At 41.7% G+C, this 23,247-nt stretch overlaps 1 protein-coding gene across 1 annotated transcript in view; it reads left to right on the top strand.

Moving 5' to 3' along the window:
- The window catches only part of plekhg5b (pleckstrin homology domain containing, family G (with RhoGef domain) member 5b), a gene marked incomplete at both ends in the record, with an annotated part of 52,499 nt that extends 29,252 nt beyond the window's left edge, over positions 1-23,247 (top strand). The window contains 16 exons of the mRNA XM_079226372.1: positions 40-96; positions 384-475; positions 562-698; positions 3,452-3,618; positions 14,648-14,830; positions 16,088-16,258; positions 17,754-17,849; positions 18,097-18,297; positions 19,222-19,332; positions 19,461-19,610; positions 20,325-20,462; positions 20,565-20,684; positions 20,853-20,985; positions 21,602-21,717; positions 21,813-21,967; positions 22,194-23,247. Of these exons, the coding sequence (XP_079082498.1) occupies positions 40-96; positions 384-475; positions 562-698; positions 3,452-3,618; positions 14,648-14,830; positions 16,088-16,258; positions 17,754-17,849; positions 18,097-18,297; positions 19,222-19,332; positions 19,461-19,610; positions 20,325-20,462; positions 20,565-20,684; positions 20,853-20,985; positions 21,602-21,717; positions 21,813-21,967; positions 22,194-23,247 (3,081 nt within the window). The remainder of the gene's footprint in view (positions 1-39; positions 97-383; positions 476-561; positions 699-3,451; positions 3,619-14,647; positions 14,831-16,087; positions 16,259-17,753; positions 17,850-18,096; positions 18,298-19,221; positions 19,333-19,460; positions 19,611-20,324; positions 20,463-20,564; positions 20,685-20,852; positions 20,986-21,601; positions 21,718-21,812; positions 21,968-22,193) is intronic.

The raw sequence follows: 23,247 nt of genomic DNA, 5'->3' as shown, positions 1-23,247 counted from the left end.
GTTTCATAATGTGTGTGTGTGTTACTGTTTTGCAGGGAGCGTAAAACAGGGGGGATGAAGTTGGTGAAAAAGAAGACACGGAGACGACACACTGACGTAAGTAATCACACAGACACATGGGCTGCAGGGTGAAACATACACAAATCCCCCCTTGGAACCACTACTCGGAGGTATTTGTAGGAGCATGGCTTTTCATAAATGGTGGAGCAGCCACCTTTATTCTCTGAAATGCTGATAACATATTGGTATCTCCCAAACCACTCTGTGTCTGAGTCGGGCAGCGTAGAGAGAAGGAGCCCCCCTGTGGCTCTCCTGAGAGCACATGTTCAGCAGAGCTGCAGCACCACCTGTGTAAACTAAGTGTGTGTCTGTTCCCTCTGCAGGACCCCAGTAAGGAGTGCTTCAGTCTTAAGTTTGATCTCAACGTGGACATAAACACAGAAATTGTACCTGCAATGAAAAAGAAAACTCTGAGGTAAGAGGAGTGGCATCATAGAATGTATTGCGAGGGTTTGATTTTGATATGATAACTAACGGCCTCTTCTTTCCACGCGTTACCAGAGAGGTTCTCGGTCCAGTGTTTGAGAGGAATGGCATCGAGCTGTCCCGGGTTGACTTGTTCCTCGATCAGTCCAACACACCGCTGTCCCTCAACTTTGAGGCCTACCGTTTTGGAGGACACTACCTCAAAGTTAAAGGTAAACACACACCACAGGTCCCATAGATGGATTTCAGCCTCTGTTAGAGTTTTAAAACCCATCTTTTGAAGCAGTTTACTCACTTTAGCTGTAGCATATTTTTATATGATGCTACCGATTTTAACTCATTGCTGACCTCATGCTCTGTTGCTTATTGTGTGTTTTGTTGCTGATCTTGTGTGATGTAAGTTGACCTTTAGTGCCATGAGAGGTGCCATTAAATAAAATATATCATTATTATAATAAGTCATATGCAAGGGTGGACAAACTTTTTTGATTGTTGACCATATACAGATAAATAAAGTCATGGAGCAAACGATAACAAATATGTAGTTTTCAACCAGTTACATTGCAAAAAGATTTCTGGATCTAGACCAGAAACCCCCAGAAAATCTAAATAACTGCGCAACACTACTAAACATATGACATTACAGCAGTTTATTGGTGTGCCCACATATTACAAAAACATATTTATATATCTGCTGCTCTTTTCAATTTAATTTAAATAAATGTAATACTTTTATGAAATGAAATACAGTGCATGGTAAGTGCCCACTTAGAATACTAGGATGTTAAGTGTAAATCTGTAAATAAGTAAAGTTATGACATTTAAGTTAAGAAATTGACAAATACCTATTTTGGTTTCTCTTCATGGCTTTAAGGGCCCACTAAAAAGATTATGATGCAAATGTAAATATAAGATACCAAACTGTAAGTCTAATATTAACATGTAACAAACAAAACAGGCAGAAATGGTAGAATATTAGTTTCTGTGCAAAGAGGTTAAGACGGAGATAATGTCTCAAGATTATGTCCGCATCTAGTGTACAAACAAGGCTGTGCACTTTATTAGAAATATGCCCAAGCCATATTCTATTCAATTTGAAAATGGCCAGCGGGCCGCAGGTTGTAGTTTGGCCACCTGAGATTTAAGAACGGGGCTGAAATTGTGCGCTGATAAAATGAAAGAAAACCAGCATTGATGAAAATAGCGTGTTTGTGCTCATGCATTATGTATTTGAAGGTGTTCTTGTCGAGAGGCACAAAATATGAAATCAAATTCTTACGAAACAGCCGTTACGCCTGATTGATTTATCGCCGCAGACTGACGACTGTGTCGGAAATTTAACTTCTGAGAAAAGCAGGTGTAAAACTTTGTGGCACCGTTTTATTGGACGCACGTTGAGGGAGAGACTGGCCAGATCAAAGCGGGGAGAAGTCGGACATTATTTTTAAGTGTGTAACTGTCAATGTTCACCCACTCTCAAACTGATTTCTTTCTCTTGAAAATGACTAACGATGCTGCTGCCAGCAGACGAGTCCTGTTGGTGTTTTCTAACTTATTATAATTCTGTCATAGTTATTGTTCCTTTGTAAAATAACTGTGGGCAAACGATCTCACCAGAAACCGGAAAAATAAATGACAACAGCAGCAACACTTTGTTCATAGAAGGTAGGCAGCCTTTCAGTCATGGACTTTGGTGTATTTCTGGTGTACTTTAACAATGACTGAGCAGGGCAGATGGCGGCCGGCGGTTTCCTCTCACACCCTTGATTCTGGCGGGGAGGGAAAAGGAGTGGACTGTTTCCTTAGAAGTCATCAGGACTACAAGGGAAACAATGTTGCTGTTCTACTCGATCTGTATCCAGAAGTGTGATGAGGATTTCCATGAATCTAACATCATTAACATCTTGGCAGCTTGATGATTCTGCCAGCTTTTTCCCTCCATAATGCTTCTGTGGAAACTGGGACTAGAGCCTCTGTTCTGCGATCACTGCAGTCACCCCTTGCTGCAGTTTCAGGATCAAAGGCCCATTCAGGCCTTCCATAAAAGAGCTCCTATGCCATGACTAATTGCTATTCTTTTGAAATTGTCACCCTCCCGACGAGCAGCTCTAGACCACAATCTGGAGTTACATGTAGCCTGAAACTCAAGTCCACAGCTGTTCAGGCTCGTGGTTAAGAGGTTTTCATTAAATCAACCACTGAGAATCTGGATTGTTCTGCACCTGGAGTTACGTCTCTATTTTTTCACTTAGGTTTATCAAATAGTAATGCGGCTATAATCAGTATTTTGATCACATAAGTATTTGTATTTGAAAGATGATGTTTGTTGTGATGATGCCACAGATAATCATCACCTGACTCTAGACTTCCCTTCAGCTACAGGATGCTAATGATTGCGGTTAATCAGCTCATTATCATTAGTCCTTTCGTTTTCCAGCGACTAAATGCTTTTGTTCACTCGTAGTGCTCTAAAATGATTGTTTTCTAAGAAAAGATTCTTAAGAAATAAACCATTTCCAGCCACTAAGAGTATACAAACAAGGTTGGCAATTATCTAAGGAACACAGTGGAGCATTAAGCAGCTAAAAATATTTTCCTCAGGAGTTGATAGAGACCAAAAACAGCTAAAAGATAATTAATATTGGACTTTAATTTTTGTGGCCAGAAACATAGCTCAGAATGAATAATAATGTTGCTCTATATTTGCGGAGGGGGGGGGAGGGAGAGGAGAAGTGTCAACGGTTCTATAACGAGTGTTTGATATCTATATGAATTGTACTATTATCCTCTATTAGAGCCCGTTTCAGGATTTAACTTAAATAAAAAACGGCATGCCTGCTACTTTGACATTTTGAGCATGGTGATAAATCATACATATCATAAATAAATAATGGTCTGAAGGTTTTACAGGTTTCCCTTTCCTAGACTGCTCAACTTCCTTGTGTTTTTTTTTATTTTTATCCAGCACGGCTAGGCGATGAGCTGAAGGTGGAGCAGGGTGTGAAGGACTTGCGGTCGCTCAGTCTGCCCAACATGAAGCCCTCTGGCGGTCAGAGCCCCTACATCCTCACGCCAGCCAGCGAGAGGGTGGAGCATGCATCTCTGGGACGCAAAGAAACCGTGGATCTGTTGGTGAGTTGCATCTGGCCGAACAGGATAATATATAATAATAATAATAATAGATATGTTTTACGTGCCGCTCAAGCTCATACGTGTCTCTGACTCGTCAAGCCAAAATACATCACCACTTTAAACCTCACACAAACATGCACACACCCAGTGACACTGTTTTGCCACACCCTTTGCTATTTTCCTTTACTTCACAACCTCCCTCTTCTTGCTTCAGTCCCATGATGCTTTGGGCCCAGTATCTCATGGTAATCCCGCCATGACCTCATCGTATTGTATTACCTTTATCTGCCCAACAGAACCCTGGGAATGTATTTTTGGATTTCCGTGTCAATCTTCTTCCAGCTGTGTGTGTCTTTGAGTGCACACTATGTGTATGTACATGTCTGCCTGCCAGTTACTGCTGACTGAACACTTGAGTTAGGGCTGGGCAATATATATCGATATTTTATCTATACAGAGTATGAACTAGATATCCTCTTAGATTTTGGATATTGTAATATGGCACGAGGGTTGTTTTCCTGTGATGTCATTTTTTTTTTACTTACCAGACAGATCTAGCTGTTCTATTATTTGTCTTTACCCACTTAGTCAGAACATTCACATTACTGATGATTATTTATCAAAACTCTCATTGTGTAAATATTTTTGCAAAATCTTCACATCTCAATATAAATTGAGGTATTTGGTCAAACATATTTGCTTTGCCCTACCGTGAGTCTCAGATGATGATGATGATGATGATGACGGCTCAACTTAGGAACACTATGTGGCACTTCAGCACTTCCTGCAGCTACAGGAAGTGGTTGTTTTGTTACTGATGAGGGACGCTGAGGCTGGCTGAGGCCTGCAGGATCCTGATCCCCGAGGCTGCCAAGCATGTAGCATGGAAACAGGGCAGACAGTCATCGGGTTCATGTTGTGGCTCTGTGACATGGGACAAGTTTGAAGCCCTTGAATTCAGGAAAAAATATGCTTATTTTTTCTGGCTGACCTCATGATTTGATTCAGAGGGCTGGAATGCAGTTATAAAACGATTGATTAATCTTGATCCATCAACAATTTCAACAATCCATTTCTATATATCATTTGTTTTCTCCACTTTTATTATCTGCTACGACCACAGTCCTAAATCACTTATGTTTGCTCAGCTATGATTGGACAGTTGCTTTTTAGAGGATAATTGAGCAGAACATATTGCTTGATTTGATCTGCTGCTCTTGTGTGCATGCATGCAATCAATACCTCTTTAGTTTACACTGAATGAACATTAGTTATTCATCATTGTGTTTAAACATGCATTAGGAGGAGGATTACACCACAGAATTTAATCTGGATGGGATACAAAGTAATACCAGAGCCAGGATCACCGCTATCAATACAGATAATAGCAATCATTTTATTGTTAAATGCAGATAATGTACTATCATGTAAGTGAGACATGTCATGATTGCTTAAGTGATTAGATTTTCATTTCCAGCTTTAAAAAAAACTGTTAATTTTTTTTTAAAATTTCATGCATGTTTTAAACACAAGAAAGTGTTTTAATGCATATAACAAATGTTTATTTAATTAATTCTGTGAAGTAAAGAGGTGACCACTATGTGCATGCAGACAACAGCTGTAGAGATGCAAATATTGCAGCACTAAGAACATTCATGGACCCAGGATGTGATCTGGATCGATCCGTACCAATCTCTTTGCCCCTTTCTGATACGCTGTACTAAACTGCGAGTGTGTGTTCTCCTTCTCTGAGTTGGGCGTTCGTTCAGGCTTTGAGCTTAAGCTATATTACGTGCATGAAACAAGTCATTGGTTGTTGAACACCCTTAAGGTAAGAAAGTCTAGACCCACTTACAGGTGAGTTTGATTGTGTGTGTGTGTGCTCACACTGTGTAGACAGACTTGATGTCATCATCGCTTTGGGCAGGTAAACAGGTAGAGGCGCGGTTAAAGCATTTTCCTTCCATCTGTGGTGGCAAGTCACTAACATTAGTCATTAAGCGGAGACATAAACACAAAGCAGAGTTTTAATCGTACAGTATCTGACCTTAAGTTGCTGAGATGAATTGTTGTGATGAGCGCCGTCCTCAGGGGGGCAGTGCTGTGTTCGAATGAAAGTCTGTTGGATTTCTGGCAAAATGTGTCTCTGACTGCACCGTTTCACTGTGAAGTGTCGCTATATGCAGTTAGAAAGGACATCTCGGTAGAGATAAAGCAATCGGTTAATTCATCGATTAGTTGGCAGAGTGAATGTCAGTTTGATGCTTGATGGATTTTTTTCACATTCAAATTGTTTTTACGCTAATGCTCCAAAGCAGCCAAACATGATGTGTGATGTAGGAACTTAAAGGCCACACACAGTGAGAATTAACATTTTTGTAAAAGGAGGAGACATGCTGTATCCAGTAGTCAGGCTTTTGTATTTAACATTTTTGGCATTTTTATAGATTCTGGAGTTTTCAATGAGGGAGGAGGAGTCGATGCAATTTAAGGTATTTTAAATAGTTTGTGGAAAAATGCACATCAGACACAAATTATTGTTCAAAGGAGAGGGTATGTTTATCTCATAAAGTGGCGACAGATAACTTTATAGCTGTCATGTGCTGCTGTTAAGCGAGTGGGAGGCAATAAAGAGATTGCTGTCTTGGTTCAGACTCCAGAGCCTCCGTGTTGTTATTTTATTACCTTCATAAGTATAGGCGTAAGCTATATCTTCTTCCTTTGTGCTGTAAAATAAGCCTTCATTTTCCCAGAAGTTCACGACCCGGTGGCAGACAGAATGACAAAGTGAAAGCGAGCCTTATAGGCAACCAATATAAATGCAGATGGTATTATTTTTCTATTACTTTGTGCAATCGAGAGTCAGTGTTTGCTGTCTTTTATGATAAAAGAAAAAATATGAATATATTGGCTGGTGGAGTTTTTTCTGGTGGTTGGGCAAAACAAGCTATTTGAATATGTCAACTTGGGCTCTTGGAATTTGGCACTATTTTCTGATATTTATAAAACAAATAATTGATTGGTTAATAGTGAAAATATTCAGAAAATGAAAATCATTGTGAGTTGCAGCCCTACATTTCTCATTCCTCTGTCTTTGTGAAGCTATTTGGTATGAGTGACTCATAAATTATCTCCATCTTGGACCCGCATGAGAGTCTCCTGCCGTAGAGCCCGAGCTCACTGAAGTCTATTGGATACTTTTGTCTTTAACAGACTCAACAGCAGAAACCCTGTGATCCGTGTTGGGTGCCAGCCCATATTTTATGAAAGCTATTTGGAGGACAAAAGCTCTACTTGGACATGTGGGCACTGACTGCGGTCTTTGAGTTTCCATGGCAGCAGCTTTGGCCCTCGCCATAAAGAACATGCGTGCCTGCTTTTTATGGAATCGAGGCCTTTGCTCAAAGAAGTTCAGATATTTGCCTGGTGACCGGATCCAGTGCCGGTCATGGCAGTGGCTTGTGCCAGGCTTCAGAGGAAACGCAGCCAAGTCCTGTCCTTTTCTGTCCAGTTACTCTTTCCTTTTAAATGGGGGTATTTCAATCAAGTTTATTATTGCGTGCATGCTACATTTTATAGGCTCTGGCAGCATTGTGATAGGCTGCAGAGAGCTTTGATGATCCAGATTGATTATTTTACAACGGGGAGCCTGGGCCCGGCTCTCCGATTGGTCGAGGACACATTCCAACCTTGCTGATAGTTCCCACAAAGCACCGCTACCCCCTTACAATATCAGCAGTGTATCAACGGATCTAAAACAGGTTCAACTTTGAACCTGCATAGCCCAGTGGGTGATTGGAAAAACACATTTATAACATCAAAGACAACATTCAACATCCTGTATTGTACATTGTTGAGTGGACGAGATCCACATCCACCCAGTAGTCGTGTCTTACTGCAGCGTTCATTTATTGGAAACTGTCTTGAATACGCTGTATTGGCTGGGACTCATTTGACCGGTTTGGTATGTTGAAGTAATTTATCCCCAGGGTTAGAGTTCTCGAGGTTTTTGCTCCATATTCAGAGAAATATGACGTCAGGTTGGAGCAAAAATAAAACCTTTTACACATGGGACTTACAAAATATCTGCATTAATGTTGGAGTATCGCAGCAGCTTTTGGGAAACCACACAGTTCAGGCACTTGCTTGCCTTCCCTTTTCCTGAGAACAGAAACTGCAAGTTTTACAGTCGTCATAAAGATAACTCAGTCTGGGACCTTGTGATGTTCAGTCAGCACATAATACAGTACATTGATCCTCGCTCTCTGTCAGACATTAGTTGCCATTTAATGCTGAAAGCAACACTGAAGTTGCGAGTCAACCCTGCAGCTCTGTCTCCTAATCAAGTTAAACATCCTAAAACCCATGCAACAGGGTAATGTGTTTTAACTTCAAGTCCGATTAGTTGATCCAGAGATTGACCAGGATCACATTACAGTTTGCAGTCTGAGGGTTTGGGCTTGGGGTTTCCCAAGGAGTTAATGTCAGATAATGGGTCCTCCATATGTGTCAGTTTTCAGGCACTCCTCCATCACAGCAGGAAAACCCTTAAATACCCAATGTTAAACCTCAATACATGTGTGGTACTGAAATGTGTCTCGGTGCGTTATTTAAAAATGAAAATGAATAGGATTTTATGGAAAAGTGTGTTAAAGTGATTGATAGAATCTATTCAATGCTCTTGAATACGTCATCCTTTAAACATCAGACAGGTGACCCAAACATCGACTTGTTACTGAAACTCAGATGTCTTATCCTCACTGAAAATGCTATTCTAATTTGTATAATTTTTGCTTCATTACAGATGAGTTGGTCAATCAACATTATTTTATTTTCAACTTCTGAAAGTGTGAAGATGTGCTGCTTTTCTTTGAGTTACGTGAAAGTAAACTGAATATTTTGATTGTGAAAACGTGGGCTTTTTGTCAGTACTTCCTGAATTGATAAATCGCAATAAGATACAAGCCTTTTCTGCTTCTCTTAGTCTTTTTTCCTGATCAGGATATTCTGGGCTATATTTTATTAGGTGAATCACTAATAAAGATGATCATTAGTTGCAACCCCACTGTTGTTTGGAAAAGAAGCCGAGACTCCCGGCTTTGCCTTGGGGGTGTGGAGGAGTTTCTTATGTCATAGACTGAAGAGGTAGAGGTGTTGTTTCATAATAGACGAGGACTGTGCCAAATAAACTCACTGGCAAAGGCTCTAACCAGCTTTCAGGGCTGAAGACACAGTGATGATGTAGAAAGCCAACATTTCAGCTTGTGAGACAATGAAAGGAGTGCCAGCTTGTTATTGTTAGTCACGTTTGGCAGGGACAATTGTCATTTATTTCCTCTTCTTCAATCTGAATCATGCAGAATGTGTTTTCCCGCATCTGCGTTACACAACTGTAGATGGTAATGTGGGGATTGTTCCTCCGCCGAGCTATCGGATCCAGCAGCCTCCTCTCTCCTCTCACTGTCTGGCCTCTCCGATGGCTTACAATGGGGTCAATTGTCGATTAACACAGAGCCACTTTCAATGACAATGGTTGAATCAACGTGGTCACATGGGGCGTCATTGAACTGAAACACGAGGTGTTCCACACAACAGGCAGTATAGTTTGTTAATAGAGTGCGAAGTGCCTGTGAATGAGTTGATACGGCGTTTGACACAAATATGAGACTTCAGAGTTTGCTTAGTTTCAAGTGTGCATGCAGTTTAATTTATCAGTGCTAGTTTGTATACATATGAGGTATACCATATTACAGTATACATGACTCATATGTTTGTATATGATGTACAAAATAGATACATTTTTGTATAATAAAGCTGTCAATTAATCAATTGCCGCAAATACTAAACATGACTTTTCACAATTTTCTTATAGTTAATTAATGAACTAAAAAAACATCAACAGAATAATTGTTCATGCAAAAATGATTCATGTCCCTAAATTATATTGCATTGCCATTTATTTATAAATCATAATAAGGAACAAGTCGTGTGTTGCATTACTTAATTGCTGAATCCAGCTTGTCCAGTTAAGATGACTCATGTGTTTTTCGAAACACACTTTAATTAAGATAATTAGGTGCTCGGAGACTATTATTTATAATCCATATGGTGTGGGAGGAGCTACAGAAAGCTGAGGTGTGTGTGTGTGTGTGTGTGTGTGTGTGCGTGCTAGAAAGGTGTGTGTGGGAAGACAAATAACTTCACCTGAACCTAAAGGTGGAGATTACTTCAGGGTGAACACACACCTTTTATGATGGTTGTGTGTGTGTGTGTGTGTGTGACCGTTTGCCCGCGGTGCACAGTACCAGCAGGATCAGGCAGTGAAGTAGATGCAATGCTTCTCTCTGCTCGGTCTGGATTGTGTTGTCTGGTTTGTGATTTCCTGGAAATGGATTCTTCTTGACTTTTGGAATTGCCTGTGTGCTTTTACTTTTGTTTACTCAGACCTTAGAGGGTTTGGGGACTTTTTTGGGGGAAACATGGTTCGTTTTGGTCGTTTGACATCCTGGCACAGCTGGGATGTGCTGCATGTGGACTCAGAGATTACTCAGTCACTTCCTACTGACACGAAACCAACCGCGGACGACTGTCAGGTGAGACGTTTGCTGACACATCTGTGTGCAGCGCTCAGAGGATGTCGACGCTTCAATAAAGTTACTCGCTGCTTCTGTTGGCAATGGCAATCACACATTTTAGAGCTGCAGAAATTAGGCGATTGAATAATTATTTGTTATTTTGATTAATATTTGTGTTTTTATATAATAGTAGTTTTTTTTAAGCAAAAGTAAGCATTTTTGTGTTCTAGCTTGTCATATATGAGGCTTTTCTATGTCATACATGAGAAAGAAAAGTGAACATATTGGGGTTTTGGATTGAATACATCTGAATACGTTATCTTGCGCTGTGGGAAATGATAACAGATGTTTTTTCACTATTTTCTGACCTTTTACATACTAATTGATTTAAGCAAAACTATCCCTTATGAAAATACCCATCAGTTGCATGTATTTAAGCTTGATTCACAAGCTTAAACAGTTATTTGTCCCAATTTAATGTCGGGCAGAAAAAGGTTTAACCGTTATCCCTTGTGCGTTTTCATGAATCATCTGCTAAATGCAAAATGTGTCTGTTTGTAAATAAGGTGAAGTGTGATGGTGCCTGGGACCTCATTCATTTATTTACAACTCACATCTCTCACCTCAGACTGGAAGCTTGTTTTTGTGTCACTATTGCTTCAGGTCTTCCTTATTGGATCTGAAACAGCCTTGAAACGTGCAGCATGTGGTGACCACCGGGGGTTTATTTTAGTTTTTTATTTCCTGGTTATGGACGTGTGTGTGTGTGTGTGTGTGTCTGTGTGTGTTTGCACCTTGTGTTGGTGTGTGCGTGTCTGTGTGTTTGCACCTTGTGTTGGTGTGTGTGTCCAGGCCCTCAGGAAAGGTCAGTGTCGCGCTGTTTTCTCATCGTTAATCAACCCACCTGATCAAGGGGAGTTGTTATCAGTTGACTAACATAAAGGCAGTAGCATAGGGCAGAAAGAGAAGAGGAGAGGAGGGGGGTTTCTTTGCTCTTTCTTTGTCACCACTTATTTTAATACAATCCCTTCCCATTTAAAGATTTTCTCATTTCCCGCCCAAGGTTAATGCTACAAGCCACTCTGATAAGATAAGGCTGTGAGGGGACACAGGGCTTGATATCGTTAACGTGACTGGCCCCAACGGGACCCAGTGCACGAGTCGCAGTCCCCACAGCGAGTAGCTTTGTCAAATAAAGGGCTCCGGATGAGGCTGCCCTCTGTCCTGACTGACGTGTTTACACAGGAGGCACAAGGGAAACCTTGTAAACATAATTAGTTTGGCCGACACGAAGCAGAGCGGCTCAATGTTTACTATGAGGATGTATTTGCTTCGGCTGATGTAAATAGTTTATTACCTCCAGAAATATAATTGTCTCTGATTCATTCTGCTAGTGTTTTATTGCGTCAAAAACAATAATTTTCTTTGTTCATTAATTTTAATATTTTTTCCAATTTTTCTTTTTTTTTTGTTTAGTCTATGCAAAATGGTTGCAGATGAATTTTCTGTCGATTGACTGAATGGTTTCAAAGTCCTAAAGGAGGTGCTGGCCTTTTCCTTATCTTAGCTTATTAAATGTGCTGAAACATGCAAGTAAACAAAGGGAATTTCCCCTTCGGTCATTACCGGGGCATTTCTTGTTCCTTGTTTTGGCCAGTTAGCGTGGCATTGTTCGAAGGTCTCCGGGCACAACAGTGATTTGAGATAGCACAAAGATTAGTGGCCCAAAATACAAATACAAGTAAAGAATGAAGCGTCCCATCTGCTTACAGTCACCCTGTAATTAGCTTGATTTTATTCAGGCAGTAGCTTGGATGGAAAGCTAATCTTGCATAAGTAATGAGTGGTCAGTTGTTGAGACAGACCTAAAGAGCACCAGGATGTGTGTTTGGATGAGGGAGCTCCCTGACTCCGCCTCCAAATATTCAGATCAGCCTTGCTTTTTTTTTCTTTTTTCCCGGCCCTGCCTCCTCTTTCCTGCCCCACACAATGAGGCAGGATCCTCCTGGTTGCTATGACTTCAGGCCAGTGTCTATATGAAATGCAACCACTGACTGTTTGGCCAGCAGGACAGGACAGAGATACGTCCCGGTTCAAAGAGGAGCTTCTGTCGGGCACGGCAGGACGCGACAGCCAGACACCCTAAACCCCGGACCCCGTCAGCTGGAACGAGGCACTCCAAGATCGAACGAAGTTCAACACCAGCTTCTTGGTGGGGGGAAATAATACCGTGGCGGTGTTCATAGTTGTCACTCAGCTTCTCGGGACTGATTCAGCGCCAGAAGTCCGGACGGTGTGGATGTGTGTTTTCACGGTGGATGTGGAGAGAGACAGAGGAGGCTAGAAGTTGAGAGAGAGCAGCAGCTGGTTCCAGAATGGACTGCGATCCATGAATCCAATTGGAGGATTAGGATGGTTTTTGTTACTTTTGACATGCCTCTGGTTTCAATGGTGAGCACTGTTACTGTGGTGGGAAACTGTTGGGGGCTTCTATCCCTGCATCCTCATTTTATTGTCGACTTCCTGGGCTTGTCGTTGTGTTTTGAGAAACTGGTTTCTCGTTAAATTGATAATCGAGATGATTGTTTTTGTTATTCGCAACTGCAGAATATATAGACTTATATTTAAGTTTGTCAGAATTGTATTCATGGTGATGCTAAAAATACCGTATAGAAAAACTGATGTCTGTTTTAAATTTCAAGGGCTGAGTCCCTTGAACTCGGATGAACCTCACCAGGTCTCAGTCTGTCCCCGTTGGTCCATGCAGACCGATCACTTCTTGACACCTGTGTTTGGCCAGTTGGACCAGATTCCCCCCCCCAAAAAAGATTCCCTAAATGGGTCCAAGCTTGTTTTCCTTGGACTTCTGAGCCTTTCAATTTGTTTTTCATTTCTCCTTTCGTGCTAGTTTTTGTTTTAAAGCCAGCTATTTGCAGTTAAGTCACTCTCCTCTTTGGTCATCATTACTAAAATAAATAAATAAAAGGACTTTAAGCTGAAAACCTTTAGGACCCCCCACTCAGATTTACAATCTTGTTATGCAACTCTGCATAGGCCCTTTGTATGCTTTTACTTTAGTTAAGTGGTTTCACAAAGGTCTGGGCATGTTCTTCCTGAAATGGGAACTTGTGCAATGAAGAACAATTTGCTATTCATAATGTTTACATTTCACTGTGTTACATATACATGCCACAAACTTATATACTTTGATAAGTCTTTATCTGAAGTGTAATGGAAGTTGTTTACTTCTAGGAGCTGGGATGTGTAACCTCAGAAGTTTATCCAGACTGGGTATTCATAGTGTGTCTCTTTAATCAAAGTTTGACTGCCTGTGAGTTTTAGTTTGATTTTCTTATTCGTGATTTTTACCCTCTATAAACAGTTTTCTTTCTATCTTAATAACTACATTTAGATGGCAGCAAACTCCTCTCCTTTATGTTTTTTGGGTTGAAATTAATCCCATCTATATTTTTGTTCAGTCAATATTCGCCTGAGGGCTACATTGGCCTTTGGAATGAAAAACTGAATTTGTTTTGATACTTCTTGTTTGAAACTATCCATCATCACAAGTCCTTCAATGTTCTTGGAGTGCAACGCTAAATCAGTGGAGCACTTGTTTGGAAAACCCTGGAGCCTTTCTCATTCTGTTATTTTCACTACTGATATATATTTTAGTTTTTTTGGGACCATTTTTGAAACCAAACCTACAAGCTTGTGTCTGTGATACCCAGCAGCATAGAAGCTTTGAACATACGTGTTTCATGGCATAGTGTTTGTGTGCGTGTGTGGCGGTGGTGGGGGGAGTGGGGGTTGATCAGTAAAAGAATTTGGTTGGAATGGCCGGTTCAGTTTTAGCGGTAGTGTCAGTGTCCTGGAATGTAAGTTCCTTGTCACTGTGTTTTGAAGGGGGGTCAGTGGCCTGAATCTCGCCGACTCCTCACCAGCAGATTCCTCACTCTAACGGCAAAAACAACTGCTTCCTCAGATACTGAGGTGGCCCCTGTTTGTTTGCTTTGCTGGGGCTCGTAAAGTGGACAGAGATTGCATGAATGAGAGTCCATGGCAGGGCCTGCTGACAGGGTAACAATGGAGCGGGAACAATGGCCAGACTAGTCTGTCCTTATGGAACAACCTCCCGCCCGCGACTTGTGATGTAATGAGTTTTCACGGCGAGGAAGTGGCAGTCCTTCCCTCTCCTGTTTGTGTCTGATCATTAGGATAGCTTTAACGGTCCTGCTGATGTCATCCCATGCACAGAATTCCCCCTCTGATTTCCTGTTGATCCTGTCTTTGTATATTTCTCTTTCCTTCATTGTCTCTTTCCAGCCATCAGACTGGAAACTTTTGTCTTTGCCCTTGAGGTGACAAAATTCCTGCTGCCAGTCTGCCTTCTTTCATTTTCAGTTTTTTTTTTGCGTCCTTTAATTGTTCTTTTTTTGCTCTCTGCCTTACAGGGTCAGGCTCGACGGAGGAAGAACATGACTGAGTTCCTGGGAGAAACGAATATTCCTACGCCGGAAGCTCTGGGACAGATTGGTGGCTCTCTGCCCGGAGCCGGTCCCGACAGCTGGAAGAACCGCGCTGCCAGTCGCTTCAGCGGCTTCTTCAGCTCCAACGCCGCGGGGCCCTTCGGCAAGGTAACGCTGATCGGACAAAGGTTGAAATATAAGACTGATGTGCGCTGCACTTTCTCCTGGCTGTAAAACAGAAATTGCAAAAGCTTGTTTCATAGACATGTCTCAGAAAAAAAACCATTAAAAAGCAAACAAAACAGTAGCAAGCAGCAGTGGGAGGAGGTCGGAAGGTCATATCCCCCGAGTTCTGGTGAGGTAATTTCCCGTCTCGTGTTGTTGGCTCACATACTTTCCTCTGGAAATGAGTAGGTGGAGGAAAAGCCTCTCTCAATTCTATACAACGCTGATTTCAAATAAAAAAACTCAGCTTCCCCATAAAAAGAAGCTTAAAGGAATAGTTTCACTTCATGGACGTTAGATTGATACTCCTCGCTTAGCTTAGCATAACGACAGGAAACAGTTAGCCCGGTTCTGTGCAAAGATAAAAAAAATACCTTCCAGCACCTCAAAGGCTAACTATTTGACGCAAAATCCCAAATCGTCAAACCTTTTAACTTTATCCTTTTAACGGCTGAGGTTTTCAACAATAAATATCAACTTTCATTCTAATAAAGCACACACGCCCACACGTTCCCTTTGTCTCTCCCCTCCTGAGGTCACATCTTGCACAGTAGCAGATGTCATGTAGAGACAGTATCTGTCAGTCAGCTGTCACTGCCCGTCTCATCTCTATTCATCCCAAGCGTCCCCCTTAACCCCTTCAGGGCCAGAGATCCTCCACCAGGACCTGGACCCCTTGCACTTTCCATTTTGGAGGGATGAACCACTGTCAGTGCCTCCTTTCACAAATCTATGAAAAGGAACGTGAATCTTTGATTACTTTACTCCTAAATCTGCTGTGCAATGTCTTTATATTAATCAATAGAGAAAGGACTTAAAAAAAATGTCACGGCCCACAAACCACTAGTCCATCGTCCCCCACTATGTTGCAGTTTTTGCCCCCACTCCCTAGTCCTCCTATTGTTAAGAGTGGTCTCAATGCCCAGAGCTCATTTTCATAACTACATAAGGCCTGCCAGACTGAACAATGGCCTGAATGGCAGCGACTGTTGGATTTAAGAATTAAGGCGCAAGTCAGGACAGGATTTATATGCTAATTTGGGGACTCATCTTCGCTTACAGTTTGAACATTACAATAAATCGACGCACAAAGGACAGAAATGGACAGTTCATTTTGCATCTCTTCTCTTCGCTGTCATGCCGGTAACCTAGTTCAAACTAATTAGGTTTGTTTTCTAAAGCGTCCCTGTCTCATTACAGGAGGCGGATCGTCTGGAGCAGCTCCAGAGCAAGCTCCACTCCTACATGTTGTTCGGGCTTCCCAAGGTGCCGCAGCAGCTCTCCTTCCACCAGGACTCCTGGGAGGAGGAGGAGGAGGAGACCAACCTGGCCATGGAGGACAGCTGGCAGATGTTACTGGACGACTCGGAGGTACAGCACACACGGGCCGGGGGGTTGTGGGGGATGAAGAAAAACAGACTGTCGACACACTTGTGGGGGGAAAACAATTAATCAATCAAGCAAGAATGAATGGTAATGGTGATTTAAGACCTATGTTCTCTTTTGTATGAAACTTAAAAGGTTTTGTGCCACACAGAGATTGTAAATCTAAATATATCTGTCTGTCCATCTATCTGTTATTATAATATAATTGGTACAACCTGATTCACCATTAATAACTAAAAGGGCTATTAGCATTAATTTAATTAAACAGTCAATTTCTTTAAATCCTTTTGTTTTTTTACAATGAATCTTAAATTGAAATAAAACATATCTTATCTGGCAGCTGATTACTACTACGTGCATACTGGCATCCTGCTTCCCGGTATGCATCTGACTCTTACTTCCTTCATCGTGTGTCTTCACAATTGCACTGATGCACCGTTTCCCCAGAATGATGCTTTCAAAGCGATTTACTATCACTCTGCTGTCAGGAACACGGCAATGTAAACGATAACACGGACGCCTCCACCTGTTAATGTGTACATGGCTAATCAGGCCGGCCAGACCGAGCAACATCACTGCTTAGCGCCCACACAGTCCCTCCTACTGTACGTACACTCACAGTACAAGTCAGCAATCAAGTCAAAAAAGAAAAAGTTATTCTCATGTTTAAGATCATGAGTAAATAATTTTATTTCCATGATACATCCCTCACATACAAGTATAAACATAATATACACGTTTAAAAAAAGCATAACCCAAACAAAACAGAAGCTACATTTATGCTTCAGTTGATGTCAGTTAAATTACATTATATGTCTGATCAGGATTTTATCTATCATGATTAATCATAAGTAAGCAAGCAAGCGAAAACATTATTAAAGAAGTATTCCAGAAATATCCATTCCAATCAAAGTGTAAATCTGGAACCTTTTTTTTTTTTAAACAATTTTTGTCAGAAATAATGACATAAAGGATAGCAGAGAATACAATGAGTTCTGTGTCTTCCAGTTTAAATCGTAGTGGCAATATACCATGTGACCACATCTTATAGGGTTCTCTTACTTTCAGGGATATGATATTTAAAATATGTTACACATTCTTAAACGTATAATAACTTTTGTGGCCTTTTGTATGAGTATATGATTGGGAGATGTTCCCACCATTAGCACAGCGGGTGGCAGACGCAGAAGGCTCTTTATGACATATTTTGCTCTCACTGCATCACTGTATACACAGTATTTACTATAGACGGGGTCAAACATTCTGGTAGATGGGATTTTGGTATACTGTCAATTTCTGACTTACTTTACCGTGATATTAACAGGTGAGATGTTACAGACAGACATGTTACACAGATTCTCACACAAAATGTGTGACGCTCTCTAAATACAATGGCGGAAATAATAATGTAATGTAATAATGGGAAGAATCAGTGACTATATTAGTTATATTTAATAACATGATCTGTGTTTGTGTGCAGACATTGACGAGGCGACAGTTCCACCAGCAGGAGGCGATTTGGGAGCTGCTTCACACCGAGGCAACCTACATAAAGAAACTCCGAGTCATCACTGATGTAAGTGCACTACTGATACAAGTCTGGCTGTTGTGTAAGATGAACTACTTTCTGTACAGAGACAGATAGACACACAATGAAGCTCTTGTTTAGGTTCAAGAATGGACACCGTCCTTTATCACTGCTCACTAGTCGGAGTACAAGAGATTTAACCTGTGATGTGTGAAGTGATGACCTTTTGGCTTTAAAGGGTTTTTGTCGGCATCGTGTCTGATGACACATTTTTCTTTCCTATCACCTTCTGCAGCTGTTCCTGTGCGGGCTGCTGAACCTGCAGGAAAGCGGTCTGCTGACAGAGGTGGAGCCCGCCAAGATGTTCAGTAACATCCATGAGCTTGTCCGACTCCACACGTCCCTGTGGAACCAGGTCATGCTGCCGGTCCTGGAGAAGGCCAGGCAGGCCCGGGCTCTGCTCGACCCCACCGACCTTTACCACGGTTTCAGGACGGTCAGTTGCAATCACATTGTGTTCCAATATCTCCACAGGTAGCACAAGAGAAAGGTTATCAAGGAAGCGTGCACCTGTGGACTTTAATACAAAGCACTTCATAGTTTGTGGCTAATACGTCGTTTAACAAGCTGGAGGTCTCAGTCAAACTAACCGACTTCGACCACATTTTCCGTGAGGTTACACTTTGGTTTATAAGCTGTGTCGTATGGATAAAAACAATTTCATGGAACCAATAGCAGGCAGTAAAAAGTTATCGGACGAGTCAAAAATAGAACTGATGACATCAATAAATAATGGGAGTGAAATGATAATACTGCACATCTAATCTCTTCGAGCCAAACAACAATATAGCTTTGATACTTTTATATCAGTACATTTTGCTTATAATGCTTTTTTTTATTTGACTTGAGTCAAAGTTTTGAATGCAGGGCCTTAAATGGATCATTTTAGAGTGTGTGGTACTTTGCTACTTTTACTTAAAGGATCTGAATAATTCTTCCACAACTGTATCATTTATTAATGCAAAAAGTTCTATTTTTTCCTTTTGATAAACTTGTTTTTTAGAAGAACATTAAAACAGTTTTGAAATGCACAAACTTACTTAATTATAGAGTATGTTTACAAAAGCCAAATGTTTATCATAGTCTTTATTGTTTGTTTTTTAACATGTGAATATGTCATGAAAAAGGAAGTATACCGTAATTACGGTACTAATACAATCCGGTATAGTATCGTTTTCAACAGCAGGGAGATGCGATTCCTTTCTAGTTCCGGTCTACCGGGACACTCGCATCTTATGACTAATTCCATAAAAATATAATACAGTGTTGGCTTTAGGCTGAGACATAAGTAAATATGTTTTCCATCATGTCGATGTTTGTAATATCTCTGACGCATGTCTTTGTTTGTCTGTGTGTTCAGTTCGGCTCCAGGTTCCAGCCCTACATCCGTTACTGCATGGAGGAGGAGGGCTGCATGGAGAACATGCGTACGCTTCTCAGGGACAATGAGCTCTTCAGGACCTACGTCACGGTCAGTCCTCTCAGCTCTCTTGCCTGGAAGCTAATCCCAGATGCTGCACAACACACTCCTCTTCAGTTGTCTTCACATTTACGGCCCTCTAAATATTTGCTTTACTGTGTTTGTGTGTCTCTATTCAGTGGGCAGAAACCCATAAGCAGTGTAACCGTCTGAAGCTGGCTGACATGTTGGCAAAGCCTCACCAGAGGCTGACCAAATATCCACTCCTCCTGAAGAGCGTTCTCAAGAAGACGGATGAGCCGTCGGCCCGGGACATCGTCAACAGCATGGTAAGGACAGCGGTGGAAAGCAACTACGTACATTTAATAAAGTACTGGACTCATGTACACATTCTGAGGTACTTGTACTTTACTATCTGTACATTGCAACTACAACAGTACACTCCTGAGTAGTGTGTACATATAATAGTATAACACATTTTTTGTTGTGGTTTATTTAATGAGGGTACAGTGCACATTAATAAAAACATTTCTGTAAATGTGCCAGAGTTAGCCAAGAGGCTATTTTTCATCTGTAGTCCCGAGAGGCAGACAGAAATAAGATTAAATATACAAGGTTATAAAATATGAACACTTTACAATGCGTGCACAAACAATGAATAGAGTGAGAATATTAAAATACATAGTATCATCATTCAGGAGACAGTCAAGTACTAACAAGACATGTAACACAGAGGCTTACAAATTCAACACGCACAAAGCAAATAAAATGAGGGATAACTATGCTATTGGGACATTTTTCTACATTGAGTACTTTTACTTTATTAAAGCATTAAAAGCATTAAAAAGGTCAATGCAGGACTTAGTAACAGAGTATTTGTACAGTATTTTACAGTGTAATCGCTCTTGTTTACATTGTTATTGCTTCTATTCTTTCTGTTTTTACCACCTAAAAGCGCTATACAAATACAATGTATATGGTGCTCTATTTATCTACACTGATAGAACATGTCTGAGTGTATTTCTGTGTTTTTCCCCCTCAAGGTGGCTGCTGTCGAGGGTTTTATCAACAGCGTGGAGTCTCAGATGCGACAGCGTCAGGAACAACAGAAGCTGGCCACCATTTCTGCTCGTATCGATTCCTACGAGGCTGTAGAGGGCAGCAGTGAAGAAGTGGAGAAGGTAAGAAACGATTTGAGGGCTGCAGTGCCCTACCACATCTTAAAAAAAAAAAGCTCTGTCAGGTATGAAACTTATTGTAACTTATTGTCTTTCCCCTGTCAGATGCTTAAGGAGTACAACCGCTTCGACCTCATGGCTCCCATGAGAGGAATTTCACCGGAGGAGACTCGACAGCTGCATCTTGAGGGAGCTCTGAGGATGAAAGAGGGCAAAGACAGCAGGGTAAGACTGACTCGCATGATGAGCTCCTCCTGTCTTTATACTCAACAACTGGTTTCTCATTTTGCTTCACAGTCGCCTCATATTTCACATGAAATGTTTGACCTATTAGAACCAAAATAAATGAGTTTGCATCAGACCAGTTTTCAGACGAGTTTATCTCCTCTGTAGATGGAAGTCTACTGTGTCCTGTTCACTGACCTGCTGCTAATTACCAAGCCAGGGAAAAGGGTTGAGAAAGTCAAAATCATCCGCCAGCCTCTCCTCATTCACAATGTCGTCTGTAAGGAACTCAAAGACCCTGGTGAGTGCTCAGAAGAATATTGGGATGTAACTCGTATTCATTTATTATTCATAATTGAAACACTTTTTTGACATATTTCAATAAAGATATGATCTAATTTGTCAGTAAAAAAACAACAGTTCTGAAATGTAAAGATTTTACTTGTTTCATAGTATAACCAGTAAGTAAGCAGAAAACATTTAAGATTTCACTTGATAAATTAGATCAATGGTTGAATGGTGTTAGTGTCAACATGAAGCTATAATAATGTAGAACTCAGAGACCACAAGCGGTAGAAGAAGGATTCAGATCCTTTATTTCAGTAAAAGTAGCTAAATGTTCCCTGTCTGTGTTTTTCTATAATGATGTTTTTGGATTAATATTTCTGCTGCATTAATGTGTATGTTTCATTTTACTGCTGCCTTACATCCTGTTGGGTGGTTTAATCTACGGCAATGCATCATACAGTACATGTGTAAATGCACTTAGTTTCATTCCTCCACTGGAGACCACTGATCTATGATTATTAACTGTTCCTGGGATTCAACGAGCAGACATAAAACTGAAAAATTACCGCCAACATTTTTCCAAATAATGCTGATTTTTATTTATTCTTTGTTGCTTTTTGTCTGTGTAGGCTCATTCATCCTCATCTACCTCAACGAGTTCAAAAGTGCAGTGGCAGCCTACACTTTCCAAGCCAACAGCGCCACCCAGGGGCGAAGCTGGATCGATGCAATCTGCAATGTCCAGGTTGGAGAGGCAGTTCATATTTTATTTGGGAAATAAGATTTACAAACACAATGTTGTGGTGTTTGCATACTTAATGTGCCTGTATTACTCTGCAGAATCAGCTCCAGAGGCTTCGCACGGAGGAGGTCCTCCGGCAGCAGAACAGAATGAAGAGATGTACAGAGGGTGAAGAAGAAGATGAGGAAGATGAGAGCAGCAACTCTACCACAAGTTCCCCATGCCTCCGGCACAAAGAGCAGCAGAACTCAAGGTATGGCAGTCTTCAACTCAACACATTTTATATTCACTTACATAGTAGTTGTAATGTTTGTAGTAGTGTTATAGTAGTAATTGTAGACGCCTTTGTAAGACTAAAGGCGTCTACCGTGCACATTTTGAAGTACACCGTAACTTAGTTTTAAATGGCTGAACTTGACACCAAAAGCGTGCATTTGGGTCTTAACTATCCACTAAACCCACCAAAACTTTCCTTTCAGTCAATCCGATGGCTCTACTGAGACCCTGTCAGTGATGGACATTGATGAACCGGGCGAACACCAAGAGCTTCCTTCCCCAAACATGAACCTCCAGGGAACCAGTAAAAAAGACTCTGATGTGGCGCTCATGTCTGAGGTCCAGCAGTCGCATTCCAAGAGCCCCCACAGAGCTCACTCCAGTGTTTATTCTGAGCATAATCAGGAGACGGGGCCTGGCGGCAAGGAGATAGACCCTCAGTGTCGCTCCCTCTCCATGGACAGCGCCTATGGTACCCTCTCTCCTGAATCCCTCATCAGAGAGCTTCAGCCTCAACCGGGCCAAAGTGAAGGAGAGGAGGAAGAGGGAGACCGGGAGGCCGACTCCACTGAGCAGGAGTCAGCAGTATTCGAGGAGGAGGAGGAGGAGGAGGAGGAGGAGGAAGAAGAAGAGAAGGATGAGGAGGATTCTGCCTCACTGGGGTCCCAGCTGTCAGTAATCCAGTCGTCTAAACCTCGCCGACGGCCTCATGTTCAGTCACGACTCCACTGCCTCCAGAGGTTTTCCACTCTGGCCTTATCCCGCTCTGAGGACAATCTGCTGCAGCGCCTCCATGGTAAAATCCCTGTATCCTACACACACACACACAGCGCCAAGGCGCAGGACCAAACACAATGTAGGAACATGGACACATCACCGCTGGCACACAGCAAGAGCCTGACCGAGTTAGGCAAAACCTGCTTGGAGCAGTTTTCCAGTGACCTTCACCGGTCTGATGACTGCTTGGGCGTGCCCTCTGACAAACTCTGCGCCACCCTGAGGAGGGCGGAGGCCAAGCACGGCAACGCAGCGCCCGCCGGACAACGTGAGGGCGACGAGTCCCAAAGCAACAGCTCAGACGGGGAAACGGCTCCACCTGCCTGCGTAGAAAGGAAAAACGAGTCCACCGGTGATTCGGGGGAGTTGTCACTTAAAAAGAAGAAATCACCGGCCCAGCATCACAAGAAGCTGACGCTAGCGCAGCTGTATAGGATACGCACCACTCTTGTCCTCAACTCTACACTCACTGCATCGTAA

This window comes from Taurulus bubalis (genome assembly GCF_910589615.1).
Source record: "Taurulus bubalis genome assembly, chromosome: 11".
NCBI classification, from domain to species: Eukaryota; Metazoa; Chordata; class Actinopteri; order Perciformes; family Cottidae; genus Taurulus; species Taurulus bubalis.
The sequence above is the reverse complement of the archived record's forward strand: the minus strand, read 5'-3'. Positions and strand labels throughout refer to the sequence as shown.